The sequence below is a fragment of the Syngnathus leptorhynchus genome, chromosome 14 (genome assembly GCF_054491065.1).
Source record: "Syngnathus leptorhynchus isolate UIUO chromosome 14, UIUO_Slep, whole genome shotgun sequence".
Taxonomy (NCBI): Eukaryota; Metazoa; Chordata; class Actinopteri; order Syngnathiformes; family Syngnathidae; genus Syngnathus; species Syngnathus leptorhynchus.
The window spans coordinates 5,177,187-5,194,046 of NC_141208.1; the positions used below are offsets into that span (position 1 = coordinate 5,177,187).

The following is a 16,860-nucleotide window of genomic DNA, read 5'->3' on the forward strand; positions in this document are numbered from 1 at the left end:
GGCCAGCTCTGACATTTTTCAATAATGTCCGGCTAAGCTTAGCCACCGACTCAATTCATTATCAGCTTTAGTGCTAACTGGGACTTCTCAATAAATCATTAGAAAGTGAAATGGTGCTCAATTTATTGTACACCTTTGTGGATTAGGTCAAATATTAATAATAATGATAAGAATGAAATTGTCAATAATGAGTATTTTAATTTGAAAAGCTGGAGGATATAGTCATATATTTAGTAATAGGTATGAAAAGTGTATATTCAAGATTTTATTTTTCACTTTATTTCACTTAAGGAATGTGAGGCGACCTGCCATGGGACGAACGAGCAGCTGTGACAAACGTTCAGTTCCAGCAGCGAGTGACGTCACGCCCGCTGTGATCGTGAGATGACTTGTTCTTCATTGCGCCATCCTGGCGCCCACATACTGGTCAATGCAGAAGCTCCAAACAAGACAAATGGCAAACAAAGTGCACTTGGGTCTTGTCCAGGCAGCTAAAGCATCCACTCAGGAAATCCTGTCTCGGGGAGATGACTCTAAATGAAGGACTTTAAGAATTCCCCATTATGTCTTTGCCGGAGAGTCGGAGGGAAGCCCCCCGGGGGCCCCTTGGCACTACGGCGCACAACTTTTTCAAAGGGGCTCCCAGATTAAAGTCCCCGAAAGTTCCCATTGGGGTGTGAGGCCAGGATCCCATTAAACAGCATTTCCACACCGCCGGCCATAATTGTGTCGGCGAGAATTCACAGCAGCGCTGGCTTGATAAGCGAATTCAAGGTGAAAAGGGGGAGTGGAGGGATCCAGTTAGGTGCTGCTTTCACACCTCACTAATTTGTTTTAAAATGACGGCTGAGGATGAGCGATACAGTTTAAAAAAATTGACATGCAACCCATATTAGCAACTATATGATTTCACAGAATATCATTTGGAGGTAAAAAAAAAAGGACAATTAAAGCAGGAATTGAAGATGTTTTAAAGGACGTCATGCATGTTTACTATTTGGCCATTTGACATCAAAGATTGCGACGTGTCACACGAGTCGAATATGTATGAATATTTTAATACCTGCAAATAATATCCGTGCCTCCTCCAGGCTTACATTCTTTCCGAGTCCACTAAAAATCTCATTGTACTGGGATGTGTTTTGTCTTTTTTTTTTTTTCTGCCATAATATGAATGAAGACTTTTATAAACAAGTCATCTTTTATTCCCAATTTCAAATCCGAACGGTCAGTTTTGGACATGTGATATTTGTCAACCATCAAAGCACTTGCAAAGATGAATGATAGAAAAATGTCCGTGTGTGAAGCCTAACTTGAGTGCTGTGAGTATGTATGAGTATTTACACACTTGGAACAGCCAAGATGGTACATCTCAAGTTAGAGTTTGCTTCTTTACAGTGAAATAAATGATTTATCAGCCCCCCTTTATCCTCCCCAAAAGCCTACTTCCATATCCAAGTTCCAAAAAAAAAAAAAAAAAAAGGATTTCAAGTTGACTTTTTCTGCTTCTTCTTTTCAGCCTCTTCCTCCTTTTCCTTTTCGATCTCAGCCACCAGAGTCTCGATCTCCTTGGACTCCAGGATCTGATCACAGGGAAACAGATGCTCATGATGAGCTTAGATGGAACTCGAATATAGAATGTACAAGTGAGGAGGTGCGAATGAAGATCACCTTGAGTGGTTGATTCCGTCTGATTACAGCCAGTTCAATATTTTTCCCTCCCGACTGGACCACCTGTTGAAGAAATACAAAGTGACGGTTTGGAGGCTCGGTGGATGATCATCTCAAAGGTTCTGTTGTGTTCAAGAAAATTAGAGCGATGCAGTTGTTTGTTTTTTGCTTCTACTTTATCTCCGCTGCTTTCTTCTTTGTATTTATCAGCAGTTTAAACCCACCTCGAGCAAAGCTTTGATTGCCAACTTGATCGCCTCATTGTCTCCGGCGATGGCTTCGTCCGTGTAGTTCTTCTCCAGAAACTCCCTCACCGTCTTGGCACTGCGGCCAATTGCGTTGGCCTGACAGAACACGGAAGATGGCGTTCTCATTCAACATTTAGACATGTGACTACTACAAGGCCAAAGCCAGTAGGTAGTCCCTACCTTCCAGGCATGGTAAGTTCCCGACGGGTCCGTCTGATACAGCCGAGGGGTCCCGTCGTAGTCAAAGCCGACAATCAGAGCAGAGATGCCAAATGGCCTGCGACCGTTGCTTTGGGTGTAACGCTAAAATCCAAAACATTTCGAAACGCATAGATGTGACTAGTCAGCTTGCAACGCATTTAAAACTGAACAAAGTGGGAATATCCACATAGTTGCACCTGCTTCAGAGTGGCTATGTAGCGTGTGATGTATTCCACAGTGACGGGATCCTCCACAGTCAAGCGGTGACTCTGACACTCGACGCGTGCTCTGTTTATCACGATACGAGCGTCTGCCGTCAGCCCTGAAAAAAGTCAGTGAAAAGGAATGAGCAAACAAACAAGAGACAAACGACATTTGAACACTTGCGTGCATGAAGTATTGGGAAATAATTCTCACCTGCAAACGCCATGCAGACATGCTCGTCGAGGGCGCATATCTTGCGGACGGTTCTCTCTTCCTGCAACTTTGCTACAGATTTCTTCTCAACTCCGAGGACGACGATATCTTTTCCCCTGATTCCCACCTATTTGCACACACAGACAAAAAAAGAAATCCAATTTTGGTATACAGCTCTAACATAAAACGTGGCACTTAAATATTATAAAGCTACGGAATTTTAATGAAAGGAAAGTGACATTTATTTAATAAATGTTACTGCCATAAGATAACCAGTTTGCTTTTTTTGAATTTTAAATTAATATTTAATAACGGTGCTCTGGTGATTTATGTCAAATTGATAACTTGGAGACTGAAAGCTCTCAGAGAGCATGACACAGCGACTTGATGCTAACGTATGGCACTTCTTAAAAAAGTGTTTTCATGGATATGAATAAATACTATGTCAGCTATGACATGGAAACAATACTGGGTAATAACTAGAGATTTTAAGTATTTTCAGAATGAGTTAAATAACGGGTCAAATTTGATCCGCTAACACTAAAGATCAGGGCAGCTTTCTAACACATTAACACGGTTAAAAGTTGTTCTCAAACGAAACACGCGTCTAGGAAATGATTCCTACAATTTAAGCCTTAATAACTATATTGCAAAATTCGTAATGCGGACTATTATGAACTGTGAGCTTCGTCAACAGAAAGGAAAGCCAACTAGCTAGCGCTGGCTTTAGCTTTTTTTGTTTCATTTCCAAACTAACCGCTGTGGAGCCTTTTTTTACAGCTTCTTGCGCGTACTCCACTTGAAATAGATGGCCATCTGGGGAGAAGACGGTGATGGCTCTATCGTATCTTGCAGCCATAACCTCGCAAAAAGTGTGCAATGAGAAGAGTCAATGGGAGACTTTAGCCAAATGATTCAGCTAGTTTTTAGCCGTAAGCCACTAAATCGAATGCTGCCGCTAGTCGAGTACGGCGCATGCGCATGAACTCTGAACTCGGAAAAGATACTAATACGAAAATTGCAACTATTTAACGAGCTAATTTCACGAAAAATATGTTGATATGTACTTACAAACTAATTATTGTATTTTCAAAATGTTCTTAGTGTCAACGATAACCTAAGAAAAATATGCAAGTACAGTGTTTCTATTTTTTTAATCTCCCAAATCAGGGGTCCATTTCCTGTGGCTTCTGGGCTGTTTCATTACACACAGCATAGGGGACACACGAGTTTGATTGTGAAAGCATTTGCGTGTTTATAACAACATGATAACGATGTTGAAAGTATTATTTTTTTACATCGTCATTAAATGTCGTATGAATCACCGTACAGGCATTATCGCATAAATACTTTCAAAACAGGTTTTCAAATCTCTTATATCACCCCCTAAATCGGACGAATGCATTACAACGTCGTCCTAGTGTGTTCAATCATCGGAGTTGTGTAGTACAGATTTGCTAAGTGTGCGCGCGACTTTTTGCGGTTTATGATCTCGGTCATATAATTCACCTCTGGTATCACCATGTCGGTGGCGTTCGTACCTCACAGACAGCGTGGCAAGGGTGATATTACCCCCGCTGGAATACAAAAGGTAATTCATCTTTCTGAAAGCGTCGCAGAATGGAGGCTGTGCTTTTTGAGACGCTGCTAGCCGCTAGTGCTAATTGATGCAGTCCATTCAAATCCGACTGGTTATGGATGGATTGGGCACAACGATGCTAATCCCGGCGTGATGAATCTGAACCTGCCATGTGCACACCATAAAACACTCATACATTCAAATTATTATTATTATTTTTTTATACCGATCTCGTTTTTGGTATTGTGTTAGCTCGTTTTTTTAGCAAGCTAGCAAGACGCTTCTTTTGTTAGCTTCAAAGGCACGTTTTATAATTAAACGCCCCCCCTTTTTTTTATTCCTGCAGTAAAATTGTTCATTTAGAAGTGTATGTGAAAAATCTATCTCGCAGTGGATAATTGTTATATGTCTGCTATTTTGCAGCTACTTGACGAAAATAACCATTTGATTCAGAGTATTATGGACTTCCAGAGCAAGGGCAAAACAACAGAGTGTTCACAGTGAGTTGTCCTCCACTGTTGTTGGCGTTCCCCTTTTAAAGTGGACTGCTATTATTAACTGCCTGCACTTTGACAGGTATCAACAGATACTGCACAGAAATTTAGTGTACCTGGCCACAATAGCAGACTCTAATCAGAACATGCAGTCTCTTCTACCAGCAGTAAGTATGTATACATATTTTGGGTTGTTTGTAAGGTGATGATGACATCTCTCCCTTTTTGTTTGTATGAAGACTTGTCCACACAGAAGGCTGTCTTAAACAGAGGAGCCACAGTGATTGATTTTTAATAATCATGCGTTCTGTGGACAACCAGGTGGACAAGCTTTAAGCGCGTCTGCCTTGCAGTTCTGACCTGAGGGTTTGAATCTTGATTCTAGTTGAATTCAGTTGTGTTTTGCAGCCACCCACTCAAAACATGCCGATGGGCCCCGGTGGGATGAACCAAAGCGGAGGTCCGCCTCAGCCCAGTCACGGTCACAACATGGCCTCCGAGGGGATGGTGGGCTGCGGGCCACCTGCTCCACACATGCAGAACCAGATGAACGGACAAATGCCTGGTAAGTGGCCCTTCCCTCCATCTTGCTCCCCCCCTCCCCTTCCGTTTCCCTTCAGTCCTTCTCACTTGGGTTGCTTAGCAACAGCGCAGACCTGCAAGGGAGGTTGTGCTAGGATGATGTCACCTGTTTGTCTTGGACCTCAACTCTTTCTCTTTTCGTTAATGACATTGAAATTGGATATTTACTGTTGATAAAGGTAAAATTCTGAGCATTTGGACAATTTTCAATTAAAAACAGTTGTCAGAGATTCACCGATTAGCACAAATAATTTGCACTTAGTTTGCTAATTGATTAATTGTCGATTGATCGTTGCGCCTCCCGTAAGCCAAGTTGTCCGCAGTGTCAATGTTGCTTATCCCCAGGGCCCAATCACATGCCCATGCAGGGCCCCGGTCCAGGCCCCAACCAGCCCCCCAACATGCCCGCCGGCTCTATGAACATGCCCCCGAGCAGCCACGGATCCATGGGCGGTTACAACCACGCCGTCCCGTCGTCGCAGGGCATACCGGCACAAAGCCAGATGAACATGACGCAGGGCCAGCCCATGGGCAACTACGGGCCACGACCCAGTATGAACATGCAGCCCAATCAAGGTAAAGGCGACCGCTTGCGACTTTGACGGTCGTCTCCCGCCGCTGTGCTCTTGAGCTTATCTGTCCGTTTCAGGCCCCATGATGCACCAGCAGCCTCCCTCCCAGCAGTACAACATGCCTCCCGGCGGGGGCGGTCAGCACTACCAAGGCCAGCAGAACCCCATGGGCATGATGGGCCAGGTGAACCAGGGCAATCACGTCATGGGGCAGAGGCCCATGCCCCCGTATAGACCGCCTCAGCAAGGTAATCCAATTCCCACGTGTGTGTGTGCGTGCGTGCGTGCGTGAGTGTGGCTCTTTCTCCTCCCTTTCCCTAACCCACTTTCCTACACTTCTCACTCCCGTTTCTCCCCACGTCTCCACACGGCTTGCCCGCAAACATCCTCCTGATCCGGGATGCGATACATCCTCCAGAATAGTGGTCCGAAATCCAAATGCCACACCTTCCCTCCTCATCCTCACACAGCCGGTCGCTGCAACAGCACCTTGAATCTACTTGTGTGTATGTTGTGTATGTGCATGTAGGACCCCCTCAGCAGTACCCAGGGCAGGAAGACTACTATGGGGACCAGTACAGTCACGCAGGACAGGGAGCCTCTGAAGGTAGGAGAAATCCTTCCAGTCAGCCCAGCACCTTGTGTTAACACACAAATGATGCAAAGAGACTGCGTGATTCAAATCCCCCCCCCCCGCCCCCCTCCTCAGCCCCTTTATAATTAATTAGGTGGGAAAATGAATAAAGTGACTTTGGCCTAATAAATGACATCATCGCTTCCAAATAGTGTTTGCCATTCCCCAAGGATCAGCAGTCCATTCAACAATTCCACCACGCTCGCGAAGCACAACAGCATTCACGTGGATTCGTAACAGCCTTATTTATTGCCTTTTACTTTCTTTTCTTGATTAACATTGACTTTGTATGCCCACCCGCCCCACTTCTACTAACACTCTTTTTCTATGACTTTTCACACATAACAAATGACTTTTACCCCTTTGAAAAGGACAGCAATATTTTTCCTACTAACATGAACCTGGTGTTGACATGCTGTCACTTTATTAGGTACACCTGCACAATCTCATGTATTGTTGCCATAAAACAGCTCTGCTGTGATATCGATGCTTTGCATTTTTGTTTGACCCGCTTGTTTTCTCGCTCACATGTCTCGATGTTGCGCTCTGAAGGGAATGCCCAGTACGGCCAACAGCAAGAGGCCTATCAGCAAGGCCCCCCACAGCAGCAGGGTTACCCACCTCAACAGCAGTACCCGGGTCAGCAGGCCTACCCGCCACAGCAGCAGGGCTACGGTGAGTCTTTGTTCTCGGCGTAACATCTGCAGAGGAAAATCAATGCCTCCGGTTTCCCAGTGAGAGATTGCAATGAAGCGGAACCACCATTTTGTCAGTCTTCATGCATAGGAGGAATTTTTTTTTCCCCCTCATCCCCATTTCCCTCCTGAACTTTCCATCCCTCAACCTGAGTTCGGGCCAAAGCTCAAGTTAGTAATGAGCTTCGCAGCCAGGTAAAGCTTGCGAGGTGAGCTCCATCTGCCTGCCACACATGCTGGTCGCTCGCCAGCCCTCACCGGGTTCTGCTGAGCGGCATTACGAGCACCTAATGATGCTGCGTGGGCATCGGAAGGCTTTGCTTAGTCTCACACATCTTGGATTCACCGTGCGAGGGTTGAGGAAAGGTTTTTTTTTTTTCGCCCCTCTCTTGCCCACTCATTTTTTATAATGAAGTCTGCTTCTCTAATGAAGACCAGCATCATTTCCTTGATGTCCCCCTCCACAAGGGAGCTAACGTGTGGCCCACAACCTGAATCGCTCGCGGCATAATGTCGCCTAAACAAATGAGTCCGGTCTTGTGCCGTCCTTTGGTTGGCATCCATCAACTTTTTATGGCATCCAATTAATGGTTGGGAAGGGATTCCCGAGAGTTCCGCCAACTCTGCTCGTTATGTCAGAGTCTCTCTTTTCTCCCCCCAAAACTAAAAATGTATGATGAAGCATTGCATTCCCGTATTTCAACGTGGTGTTCTCAAAGCTTCACTGACCCACTAAGGTTTAAAACGATCACGCTTCAGCCACAGCTTCTTCAACAAAATAGCTCCGAAAAAAAAAAAAAATTGCACTCTTGCGTCAAAAGGTGCTGAAGATTCAAACTTAAGATGAAACTGCACCAAATTGGTCCAATTTGCCTTTTAGGGCCTTCCCAGAATCCTCCGGGACAGTACCCCAACTACCCCCAGGGGCAGGGGCAGCAGTACGGCGGCTATCGCCCTCCTCAGCCCGGAGCCCCGCAGGGCCAGCAGCAGCGCCCTTACGGCTACGACCAGGTGAGTATGCGCCCGGCGCGGCGAGCGACGTGATCCGATACGACTGTAGCTCGTCCCGCATTTTTTTGACTCGGTGTGTATTTTGTGCATGCTCTCATCGTATTTGAGCTTACTCGTGTTTGTCGCTACTGCCATTCCTGTGTTAACCTCGGTTATGTATTCTGGCTAACGTGGCATGCCCCCCCCTTTCAGGGACAAAATATGAAAGCTTCTTCCTTAGGTTTGCCGCTAACTGCCGTGGTTCTTCTCGCCCTGTAATATCCTGTGCTCTCGTGTCGGGGACCCGAGCTACACTTTGATATCTTTATCTTTGAATATTCAGGGGCACATGAGGAAATAAAGGCCCGGGGATTTGAACCCCCTGACTAGCTCTATAAGAAGCAAAGGTAAATGGTTGCTGTGAAGACCTCAACGTCCAATCTAGATGTTTTGAACACCTAGCCTCAATTTTGCATTTTATGCTTTCCTTCTCCCTCCCTCTCTCTTTTCTTTCCTTTATTTTCTTCTCCTCTTTCTTTGATAAGATGATTGATAAGATTAGCTTTTGTATTCCTATTTAACACCATTGGTTAGCCAGGGGTCGAATTTATACGCAATTGAGGTCTGGGAACACAGCATGCTTTGCCAAGAGCCAAAACACATTTATGTGGCTTTACCTTATCTGAGTAAAAAAAAAAAAGAAAGTATTTTGCCCTGGATTCAAGTCATACTTTAAAATTAAACACACTTCGACCCCTGATTAGATGTACGTTAGCTACTACTTCCTTGCCCTGAATCTATCTCATTGAAAAGTAGCTCCTCAAGTACAGTGTTTCTCAAACTTGTTCACACGATTTAAAAAAAAAAAAAAAAAAAAAAAAAGGGACTTTCCGGCACGGCCCTAAAAATTCCCTTCGTCATTCAAAACAACCAAGTTACACTTCTCTTTTACACAACCATTGAATCTGCTTAACTTTTTTGTCCAATGTTGTCATGGATCACTTGGGGTTTCTTTGAGACCACCAGTGGCCCGCGGGTCACACTTTGAGAAACACTGCTCAAGCCATCATTCAAGAGAGCCCCGCTGCAAAACTCCCTCTCTCCACTAGTGGTTTTGTTTATTTTGTAAGAGCTCACCACTTGTGAGGATCTGCCTCCATCTGCTGGTGGATACATGCAAACGCAGCCATACGTCATGGTGTGCAGTCAAGTCAATTATAGATGTTGCTTGATAGCTCAGTTTTATTTTGGTGTGTGTGTTGATGTATTTTGTATTTTGATAGTTATTATAAGTAACTTGAACCCTGTCATCTTTTTCGCTCCCCCCCCCCCCCATCCTCCCTCACAGGGCCAGTATGGAAATTACCAGCAATGAAAAACGCCCACACAGATGATATGAGTCACAGCAGCACAAACAAACACGGAAAAAAAAAACCCAAATCCATTCCCCTCCCTTTTTTGGGCTCATAAACATTTCAACCTACCACCCCTCCCCTCCCCCATTTTTTTGTGGTCCAGTACGTCTCAAAGCGGCAGTGCCTTAAAGATGGAGCTGCCTTATCCTTGAGCATTACGTCGACTGCACGCCAGAGTTTTTTTTGTTTTTTTTTCACAGACGATTCAAAAATGGTTCTACTGTGGTTCATGCTTCGGATCCCTATTAACAAGAAGAAGCAATAATGCCAGCAGTAGGTGGAAAGTGTGTGTAAAAGGCTAGAGGTGCACGACCTAGACTTTGGAGTCTACACGTGCCCGCACAGGTACACGTCTCAATGTATGTGATGATGTAAAAAAAATATATATTTTATTCTTTTCTAGAAACATGAATTTGTATAAGACATTGGAAGCTAGTTCTAAGTTGTGTGTCAACAATGTTTATTTTATGGGGGGGGGGTTATCCAGCACATTGTTGTTATGAACTGAACCATTCAAACGATTTGCAATTGCTTTCCTCAAATTGTAATTAGGAGGAAAGCAAATTTGCCACTAGAACGTGTTTTTATATAGAAAATTGCTGTACTAAATAAACTGTGCCAACTTCGGTGGTGAAGAGAGAGAAAAAAAAAAAAGATGTCTTTTGCCACAATTTGACAAGATGTGGCCAAAGGTGTGCTTGGGTATGTCGAACCCAAGGGAGCATATTGGTTGTGTACACAAGTGTAGAAAGGCCAGCCTGAAAAGAAAAAAAACAAAAACAAAGAAAATGATGAGAAACTCGTTAGTATGAAGTAGGGATAAGAAATCGGATATGAAGTCGAGATATTCCCTTTTTTTTTTTTTTTCCCTTTCAGTTTGGCCTCATTCTCCTGTAAATGGAAGAAATCGTAGTTCCTTCCGATATATTACGACTAGCAATGCTGGAATGTTTTCCTTCATCGGAGTACGTGTGTAGGCTGTCGTCTTTTAAGTAGTGTCGTACGTGAATGTTACCGGCTGTCACATCATGTAAGATAAGAAGTAAAACGTAATGTTCATGTCACGTTTCATGGCTGCTTGTGCAGTTTCCGCTCACTGGCTTTTTTTGCTGACGCCATCATAGACAGACGGACGGCGTGGCGTGGCGTGGAGAGGGCAACAACGGCCTCTTCTATTGTTTCTATACACTATGGCTGTTTTTAAACTATGGCTGTTTTTAAATATTTTGCATTCCCATCTACACGGCGCTCACATTTGTGTCATGGTAATGTAATACTGTACATTCTGATAATAAATTGGAGGAATCTTTAATGTACTTTTGCACTCGTTATTAAGTTCGACAGTTCGAGTGGTAGTGTTTTTGTTTTTTCAAACAATATTTGATATTAAGGCTAGAATTACCACTTTATTCATGGAACATTTTGACTGGGAATTTTTGGTTTATTATAGAACTTGAATTTTGTGTACTCGTAACTCGTCACTGTACATTTTTTGAACTTCAGTCTTTTATGTTAACAAAATATTTTGATGCTGCATTTGCTGCTCAGATTTTAGCGGCGCCTTCCTCCCAGTTCACCACCACCATCGTCCTGCTGCTCCACAGCTGGCTGCCCCGCCCAACCCATCTGCCACTGGGGCTCCCCGAACCCGGCTCGTGGCTTGGCAGAGCTGGCAATGGTGGTGGATGCCCCCCCCCCCCCCCACACACACACACACAATCCCTCCCCACTTCCACTCCCAGTCGAGCCTGGCAGATGCTGCCCTCAGCTGTGCCCTCGCAGCCGGTGCCGGGGTCACGCAAGGTCACTCCTCCTGCGACTGTCTGAGGCCTTTCGGGAAGGATGAGGAGGTGCCAAAGCGACTCGCTATCGGTAAGATTTCCTGTTATTATAATAGACTGTGCTTTCTTGATAAACTGGTCGATTGGTTGCAATGTCACGTGAAAATATCCCATGCTGCGATGTAACGGATTGCACGTATTGCGTACGCAACACCTTCTTGTCGGCGAGACGTCGTCTTTGGGAGGCACGCCGCAGCTTTGTCGGTTGGAGCCCATTGGCCCCGTTTCACCCTGAAGCGGTGCAAAGCTCCTGCCCAATAAAACAGGGCAGCATCCCCAGGGCCCCTCCCTCAAGCCTCCAGTCAGCGCTTGTTTTTGCACCATTTATTTAGTGTGACACATCTCCAATTAAACTGTGGAGCTTGCTGCATCTCCCCCATAACTAGCTCTTATACCTCCCTGAAGGATTTCTGTCACACGAAGAATGTGGCTATGAGGGGGGGGGGGGGGGGGCAGTGAGGAAAAAGTGGGGAGGAAGATTGAAAGAAAGAAAGAAAGCTAGAGATCACGTCTTCCCTGCCAATTATGATCACAATGTCATTTTACTCCCCTCGTTGGCTGGCAGAAAAAGTGCGCGGGCAGAATTCTAATCTTCAAAGATAATCAGACGCTCAAACGGTGCCAGGTTGCAAATCCAAGTGATGAATGTTTTGAAGTGGATTTCAAATATGATTTGTATCGTTGGTTTTATTTTCAAAAATATATTGCCAAAAATATTTACTTATTTTCCATTTTGTCGGATAAAGTGAATTTATTACTATTATTATTATTATTATTATTTAAAAAGTGTAATTTTATAGTAGGGGCAAATTTCATGCAACCATGGAGAATTTAAAAAAATATATTTTTGCTCCGGGGAGTCTGTCTTTTAAACATTAAGAGAAACAGACCGACCTGAAACCAAAATGTTAACCTTTTTCAAATTGAGTGTATTCCGTCTGCATAAAAAAAAAAAAAGCCCGCTTTCTTTTGACTGCACTTCCAATCTTCATAAAGGCCGTTCAGAATGCTTCTCAAGCAGCCTGAAAAGCGCAATGTGTGTGCGCACCTGTGATTTCTGGAGATAGCTGCATACGTACAGTGTACCGCAGTAATTGGATGTGACACCATTTTGTGCGCTCCCCCTGGGGGGGCTCCAACAGGAATCTGACTATTATGGCCCCGGTCATGAATATGTCAGCGCTGCGGCAAACAAAGGCCTGTGATTTTTTTTCGATAAGACTCTTCCTTCTTATAGCTCGTACCGATGGCAATACCACGAGGGCGAATGGCTTGTCTGTGCTGTTAAATTGCCAAATGTTGACATTAATGATTAATTGCCGTTGTCCTATGATTACCGGGAGACAAACGTGAGCGAGTTTGCTCTCAAAGCTCCAACTAATGACCCGAAGTCTCGAAAGCTCCGACAGCGATGATTCGCCATTCACTCTTTGATATGTGCCAGACAAAAAAGATTTCTTGGAACTGACAACCTCAACTTGTTTTGCATGCATGTGATGTCCCCCACCCCTTTTGTTTAAATCCCATCGTTTGCTGAGGGTTTAGCCATCAAATCAAATCGAGCGCGCTCTTTTGTGTTCGTTCTGGTCTGGCAAAGACGATTCTCCGGGTGAACGAGCGGCTACGCTTCTATCGGTATTCCTGCAGCCTGCATAATTGTTGTAATTTACTTTCCCTTTGGGTAATCTGTAAACATGGCCGTTGTGATGTTTTTGGCATTGGCCGAGCGAGCTCTCTGCCCCGCCGGCGGAGCCCCCCCTATCCCAGCCCAGAGCGCCACAAATAGATCCATCCCCGCAAGATGCACGTAGCTGCGCCCGGGCGCAATCAATACGGCCCGGTCGCCACTGGAACTGCGGCGGCATTAAAAGCACCCCGCGAGCTGCTTCTCGCCACATCAGTGTTTTAGGGAAATAAAGCCATTGATTCTCTCGGGCGTCCGGCGGAGCCTTAATCCGAGCCGGCAAATTAGAAGGCGCTTATTTGGTCACGTGAGCCTGCAATGTTCCCGAAAAGCCCGTCCTAGTGAGAGATAAAGAGGACGGCGCGGCCCGCTGCGTCCGGTGATGAGGAGCGCGCTACTTGACGCCTGCGTCCAAGCCGAGGAGGCGTCTGTATGCCCGGGGCTTCCATTAGAGGCCCAGGATGGTGGCGCAGGTCGATGTGCTAACGTTTGGTTGGGGGTAGTCCATCTCGCGTCGGCGTGGTTCCTTTATTTTTTTTAGCTTCCTGATGTGACAGGCACGGTAAACTGCTGCTGGCTGTGTCACAGTACCGTTTTAAAACAACAAACCACATTTTTGAGATCCTGATGCACTCCACCAAACTACCGACCTGCTCCGATCACATTCAGTCATGTTATCATTCGGTCATCTATCATCAGAAGCTTAGTGGATCCATCAAAAGAAATAATTTAGCGATGGAACCTATTTGGTCAATCAATGCAATGGATCCTTTCGAAAAGTCCTCAAAAATGAATTGATTGGTTTTGTTTCATGGTTTCCTGGATGAATCCAGGGAACTTTTAGCCAGTACACCACACACACACACAGTGTGGTTCCACCCTGCCAGTTGGAAGCTTGGAAGTTCTCTGCCCCAGTTCTACGCGTCCTTGAGAGTTGTGCCTGCAGGCCTCCGCTGGTGAGGTCCTGCCGTGCACAATGTGTGCTTCTCTCTCAGGCTCCTGCTGTTGCTCCACTGCCCCGACGTGGCTCTGGAGAGCCGCCAAGCTCCGAGGGGGCTATCTAAACGATGGAGGGAGGGGGTGTGTTTTTGTGCTTTACTTTTTACTTCATTTCAACCCAAAGAGCAAAAGCGCTGCTTTTATATTTTGTCCTTGGATTGTCCCGATAGGGAATTTTCTCCCTTTTTTTTTTTTTCCCCCTGCCTGACTGGGAATGGACAAGATGGAAGTCCATTCCCCGACTAGCCCGTGGCGAGAGGTATCCTGATTAGCATGCCGCCTGCTCTTTGGCAGCCCTCCTGCAGGCCACCGGCACTATCGCTTACGTGCTGTTTGTATTTGTACCCGATAGTGTGTGCCGTTATAATTGGAATGAGCTCAAGAACCTGCTTTGCTTTTGATCCGCTGCCAGCCACTTGGAGTGCTGTAGTGGGCCACAGCTCTCACCTCAGCGCTCCCAGAGGATTATGGGAAAGTGCGACGCTTATGTTCAGGGAAGTAAAAAAAAAAAAAAAAAAAGCCTCTCAGTCAAGGTCGAACTATGCTGAGGGAGCTGCAGGAAGAAAAAAGAAAAGAAAGGTTGAGTCACAAGAGGTAAAAGACGTTGGTGATGCAATCCTTTGACGACAAACTGGGGCAAAATCACACAAAAATCTCAACGGCGCTTCCTCACTTAGCGACTCGATGTTTTCTTTTTCAATTTAACATTTTACACTCGTTCATCTCATATTGTGTACCTCCAAAACATCCATTCATAGCTCTTATAATCCCATTTCATTAGATTGCTGTACCTAATGTAGTGGCCCATAAATGCCAGTGCTGTACAGGATGTAGAAAATAAAGTGTATTCAACAGGAACATGCAATTAAGAAAACACTCACAAGGGTGCAATATGGAGCGTAAAATACACAGCTTGTCATAAACCACCAAAGGCTTTTTATGCATCGTCGTCATAACGATAACTAGCGACAATCTCCGACATAAAAAATAAAAAAATGAAAATGAATGAAATAAAATGCCAAATGGTTTACGCATGGACATGTACAAGCGTCGACGTGGGCTGTGTTGTTGCGAACTTTATTGCCGCATCTGTAATCGACTCCCAAACGATACATGCTTGTCTTTTTGTGTCCTCCTCATTACATTTACTAGTCCATGTCAGCACTCTTACAAAGTGGACTGACTCCAGAGACGTGACGTTTTCAGTTTCCATGCTGCCTCAAAATCCAAAAGATGTGTCGAAACATCTCATTCGTGAACATCTAAAAATGAGTGTTCTCACACTCAACCATATGTGTTTCTGGAAAAAAAAGGATATTTATATACGTATAACCCAAAAGTATTCCAATGAGGTAGGTCATTATGCTCCAACTCATTGTCATTAGCATTAGCCCCATCATTAACATGATCATCCTTCTTTTTTGGAGAGCATCATCATGGCTGTCTGGCTGCATCCTAATCACCAAGGGCCGAGAGATTCCACGGAGGATACCTGCGATGCGATGCGCTCCGTTCCTTCCAAGAGGGCATTACCACCAGTTAAGTACAAACACCTGGTAAAATATTACCAATTAGCACATAATTAGCGACTAATGTATTTCTAATCCGTAGCCGGTTGTAGATTTGTCTCCCCCCCCTGCCATTTTTTTTTTTTAATGTTCTCTGCTGTTATTGTTTTCCTCAGGTATTTGTATCCCAAGAACATTGACTAAGTGCCCCAGTTCATCATATGCAAATGGCTTATTAATTACACATGCATTATGCCCGTTTCCCAAAGACATCAAAGGGCCTGCGAGTCTTCTTCACATGGTCCCTGTCTGTAGCGAGCGAGCTTTACAAACGCCTTGCGTGTGCAACTTTGCAAGCGAGGCTTTTTCGGGGGCACAATAACGACATCTTCAATTAAAAATGTACACAGGAACCTCGCTACTCCCAGATATTTGACAAACACCTCTGGTGCTCTTTGCTTGTTTAGTCGCTGTAAATAGCAAATAATCACTTGGGCCTAGATTGCAAAATACTGCTGGAGAGAACAGAACACAACACGCAAAGCAGTTAGAAATAAATGGAACAGCATTCACAAAAAAAAGGAGTATGTTTAATATGAAGTAATTGCTCTTTGTGATATATACGTTGTATTCTCCGTTAGCATTAAGATAATGGACTCAAAGGCTAAAATATATGCTTGAGCTGTGTTTTTGTGCTAATTACTCATTTCAGGGAGGCGAGCAAGCCGGAGTATTCAAGAAAGGGCGGTCTGCGCTCGGTGGGCGTGAACACAGCCGACTTCATTCAGCGGCAATCAAAGCGGTTCCTCATTTCATTTGAATGTGGAACATTTCATTTGTATTCAGTAGGCTGAGTGCAAAAAAAAATATTTTCCCCCATCTACGCCATTAAAATGCCAAACATCCCGACTAAATCGTAACAGATCTGTCTAATGAATTTGGTTTGTGGATGTGATAATGGTGTTTGGGTCTCCATTGTTTAGTCCGGGCGTCACATTGTTTGCTTCGCTCACACGTCCCCGGTGGCACCCCCCTCTTAACCAGGCGCCCGGGCGAGTGTGATTTATACACGCCCTAATGTCTCACATTGATTAGCAATAGAGCTGTAATTGGACCTCGCTTTCAAACGAGGAAAGAAAGAAAGCAAGAAAGAAAGCAAGAAAGCAAGCAAGAAAGAAAGAGAGGAAGGAAGGAAGGAAGGAAGGAAGGAAGGAAGGAAGGAAGGAAGGAAGGAAGGAAGGAAGGAAGGAAGGAAGGAAGGAAGGAAGGAAGGAAGGAAGGAAGGGAGAAAGGAAGGGAGAAAGGAAGGGAGAAAGGAAGGAAGGAAAAA

General features: G+C 44.9%; 2 protein-coding genes across 5 annotated transcripts; one reads left to right on the forward strand and one right to left on the reverse strand.

Moving 5' to 3' along the window:
• Positions 1–1,037: 1,037 nt before the first annotated feature.
• On the reverse strand, positions 1,038–3,515 carry psma8 (proteasome 20S subunit alpha 8). Its single transcript, XM_085930644.1, has 7 exons — positions 3,295–3,515; positions 2,538–2,664; positions 2,318–2,442; positions 2,100–2,222; positions 1,896–2,015; positions 1,672–1,734; positions 1,038–1,583 (listed from the first exon to the last, which is right to left on the reverse strand). Exons 1-7 carry the CDS (start codon positions 3,394–3,396, stop codon positions 1,488–1,490), a joined length of 756 nt encoding a protein of 251 aa, XP_085786770.1. The 5' UTR covers positions 3,397–3,515; the 3' UTR covers positions 1,038–1,487.
• Positions 3,516–3,768: 253 nt separating this feature from the next.
• Positions 3,769–10,814, forward strand: ss18 (SS18 subunit of BAF chromatin remodeling complex). Of its 4 annotated transcripts, XM_085930548.1 has the most exons (11): positions 3,769–4,128; positions 4,540–4,616; positions 4,693–4,777; positions 5,019–5,175; positions 5,538–5,768; positions 5,842–6,012; positions 6,294–6,371; positions 6,951–7,073; positions 7,974–8,104; positions 8,427–8,490; positions 9,432–10,814. In XM_085930548.1, exons 1-10 carry the CDS (start codon positions 4,060–4,062, stop codon positions 8,442–8,444), a joined length of 1,140 nt encoding a protein of 379 aa, XP_085786674.1. In that variant the 5' UTR covers positions 3,769–4,059; the 3' UTR covers positions 8,445–8,490; positions 9,432–10,814. The 4 variants fall into 4 exon arrangements, with proteins under 4 accessions (XP_085786674.1, XP_085786673.1, XP_085786675.1 ...); XM_085930547.1 differs by lacking the exon at positions 8,427–8,490; XM_085930549.1 differs by lacking the exons at positions 6,294–6,371; positions 8,427–8,490.
• Positions 10,815–16,860: the final 6,046 nt, after the last annotated feature.

Bases quoted from the DNA above. Each gene is read 5' to 3' on its own strand.
- psma8 (XM_085930644.1), bottom strand. From the start codon at position 3,396: ATGGCTGCAAGATACGATAGAGCCATCACCGTCTTCTCCCCAGATGGC. The intron at 2,016-2,099 runs GTAGGGACTACC...GTGTTCTGTCAG, and splicing joins GAACTTACCATGCCTGGAAG to GCCAACGCAATTGGCCGCAG. The intron at 1,735-1,895 runs GTGGGTTTAAAC...TTTCTTCAACAG, and splicing joins CAATCAAAGCTTTGCTCGAG to GTGGTCCAGTCGGGAGGGAA.
- ss18 (XM_085930547.1), top strand. From the start codon at position 4,060: ATGTCGGTGGCGTTCGTACCTCACAGACAGCGTGGCAAGGGTGATATT. The intron at 4,778-5,018 runs GTAAGTATGTAT...TGTGTTTTGCAG, and splicing joins TGCAGTCTCTTCTACCAGCA to CCACCCACTCAAAACATGCC. The intron at 8,105-9,431 runs GTGAGTATGCGC...CCTCCCTCACAG, and splicing joins GCCCTTACGGCTACGACCAG to GGCCAGTATGGAAATTACCA.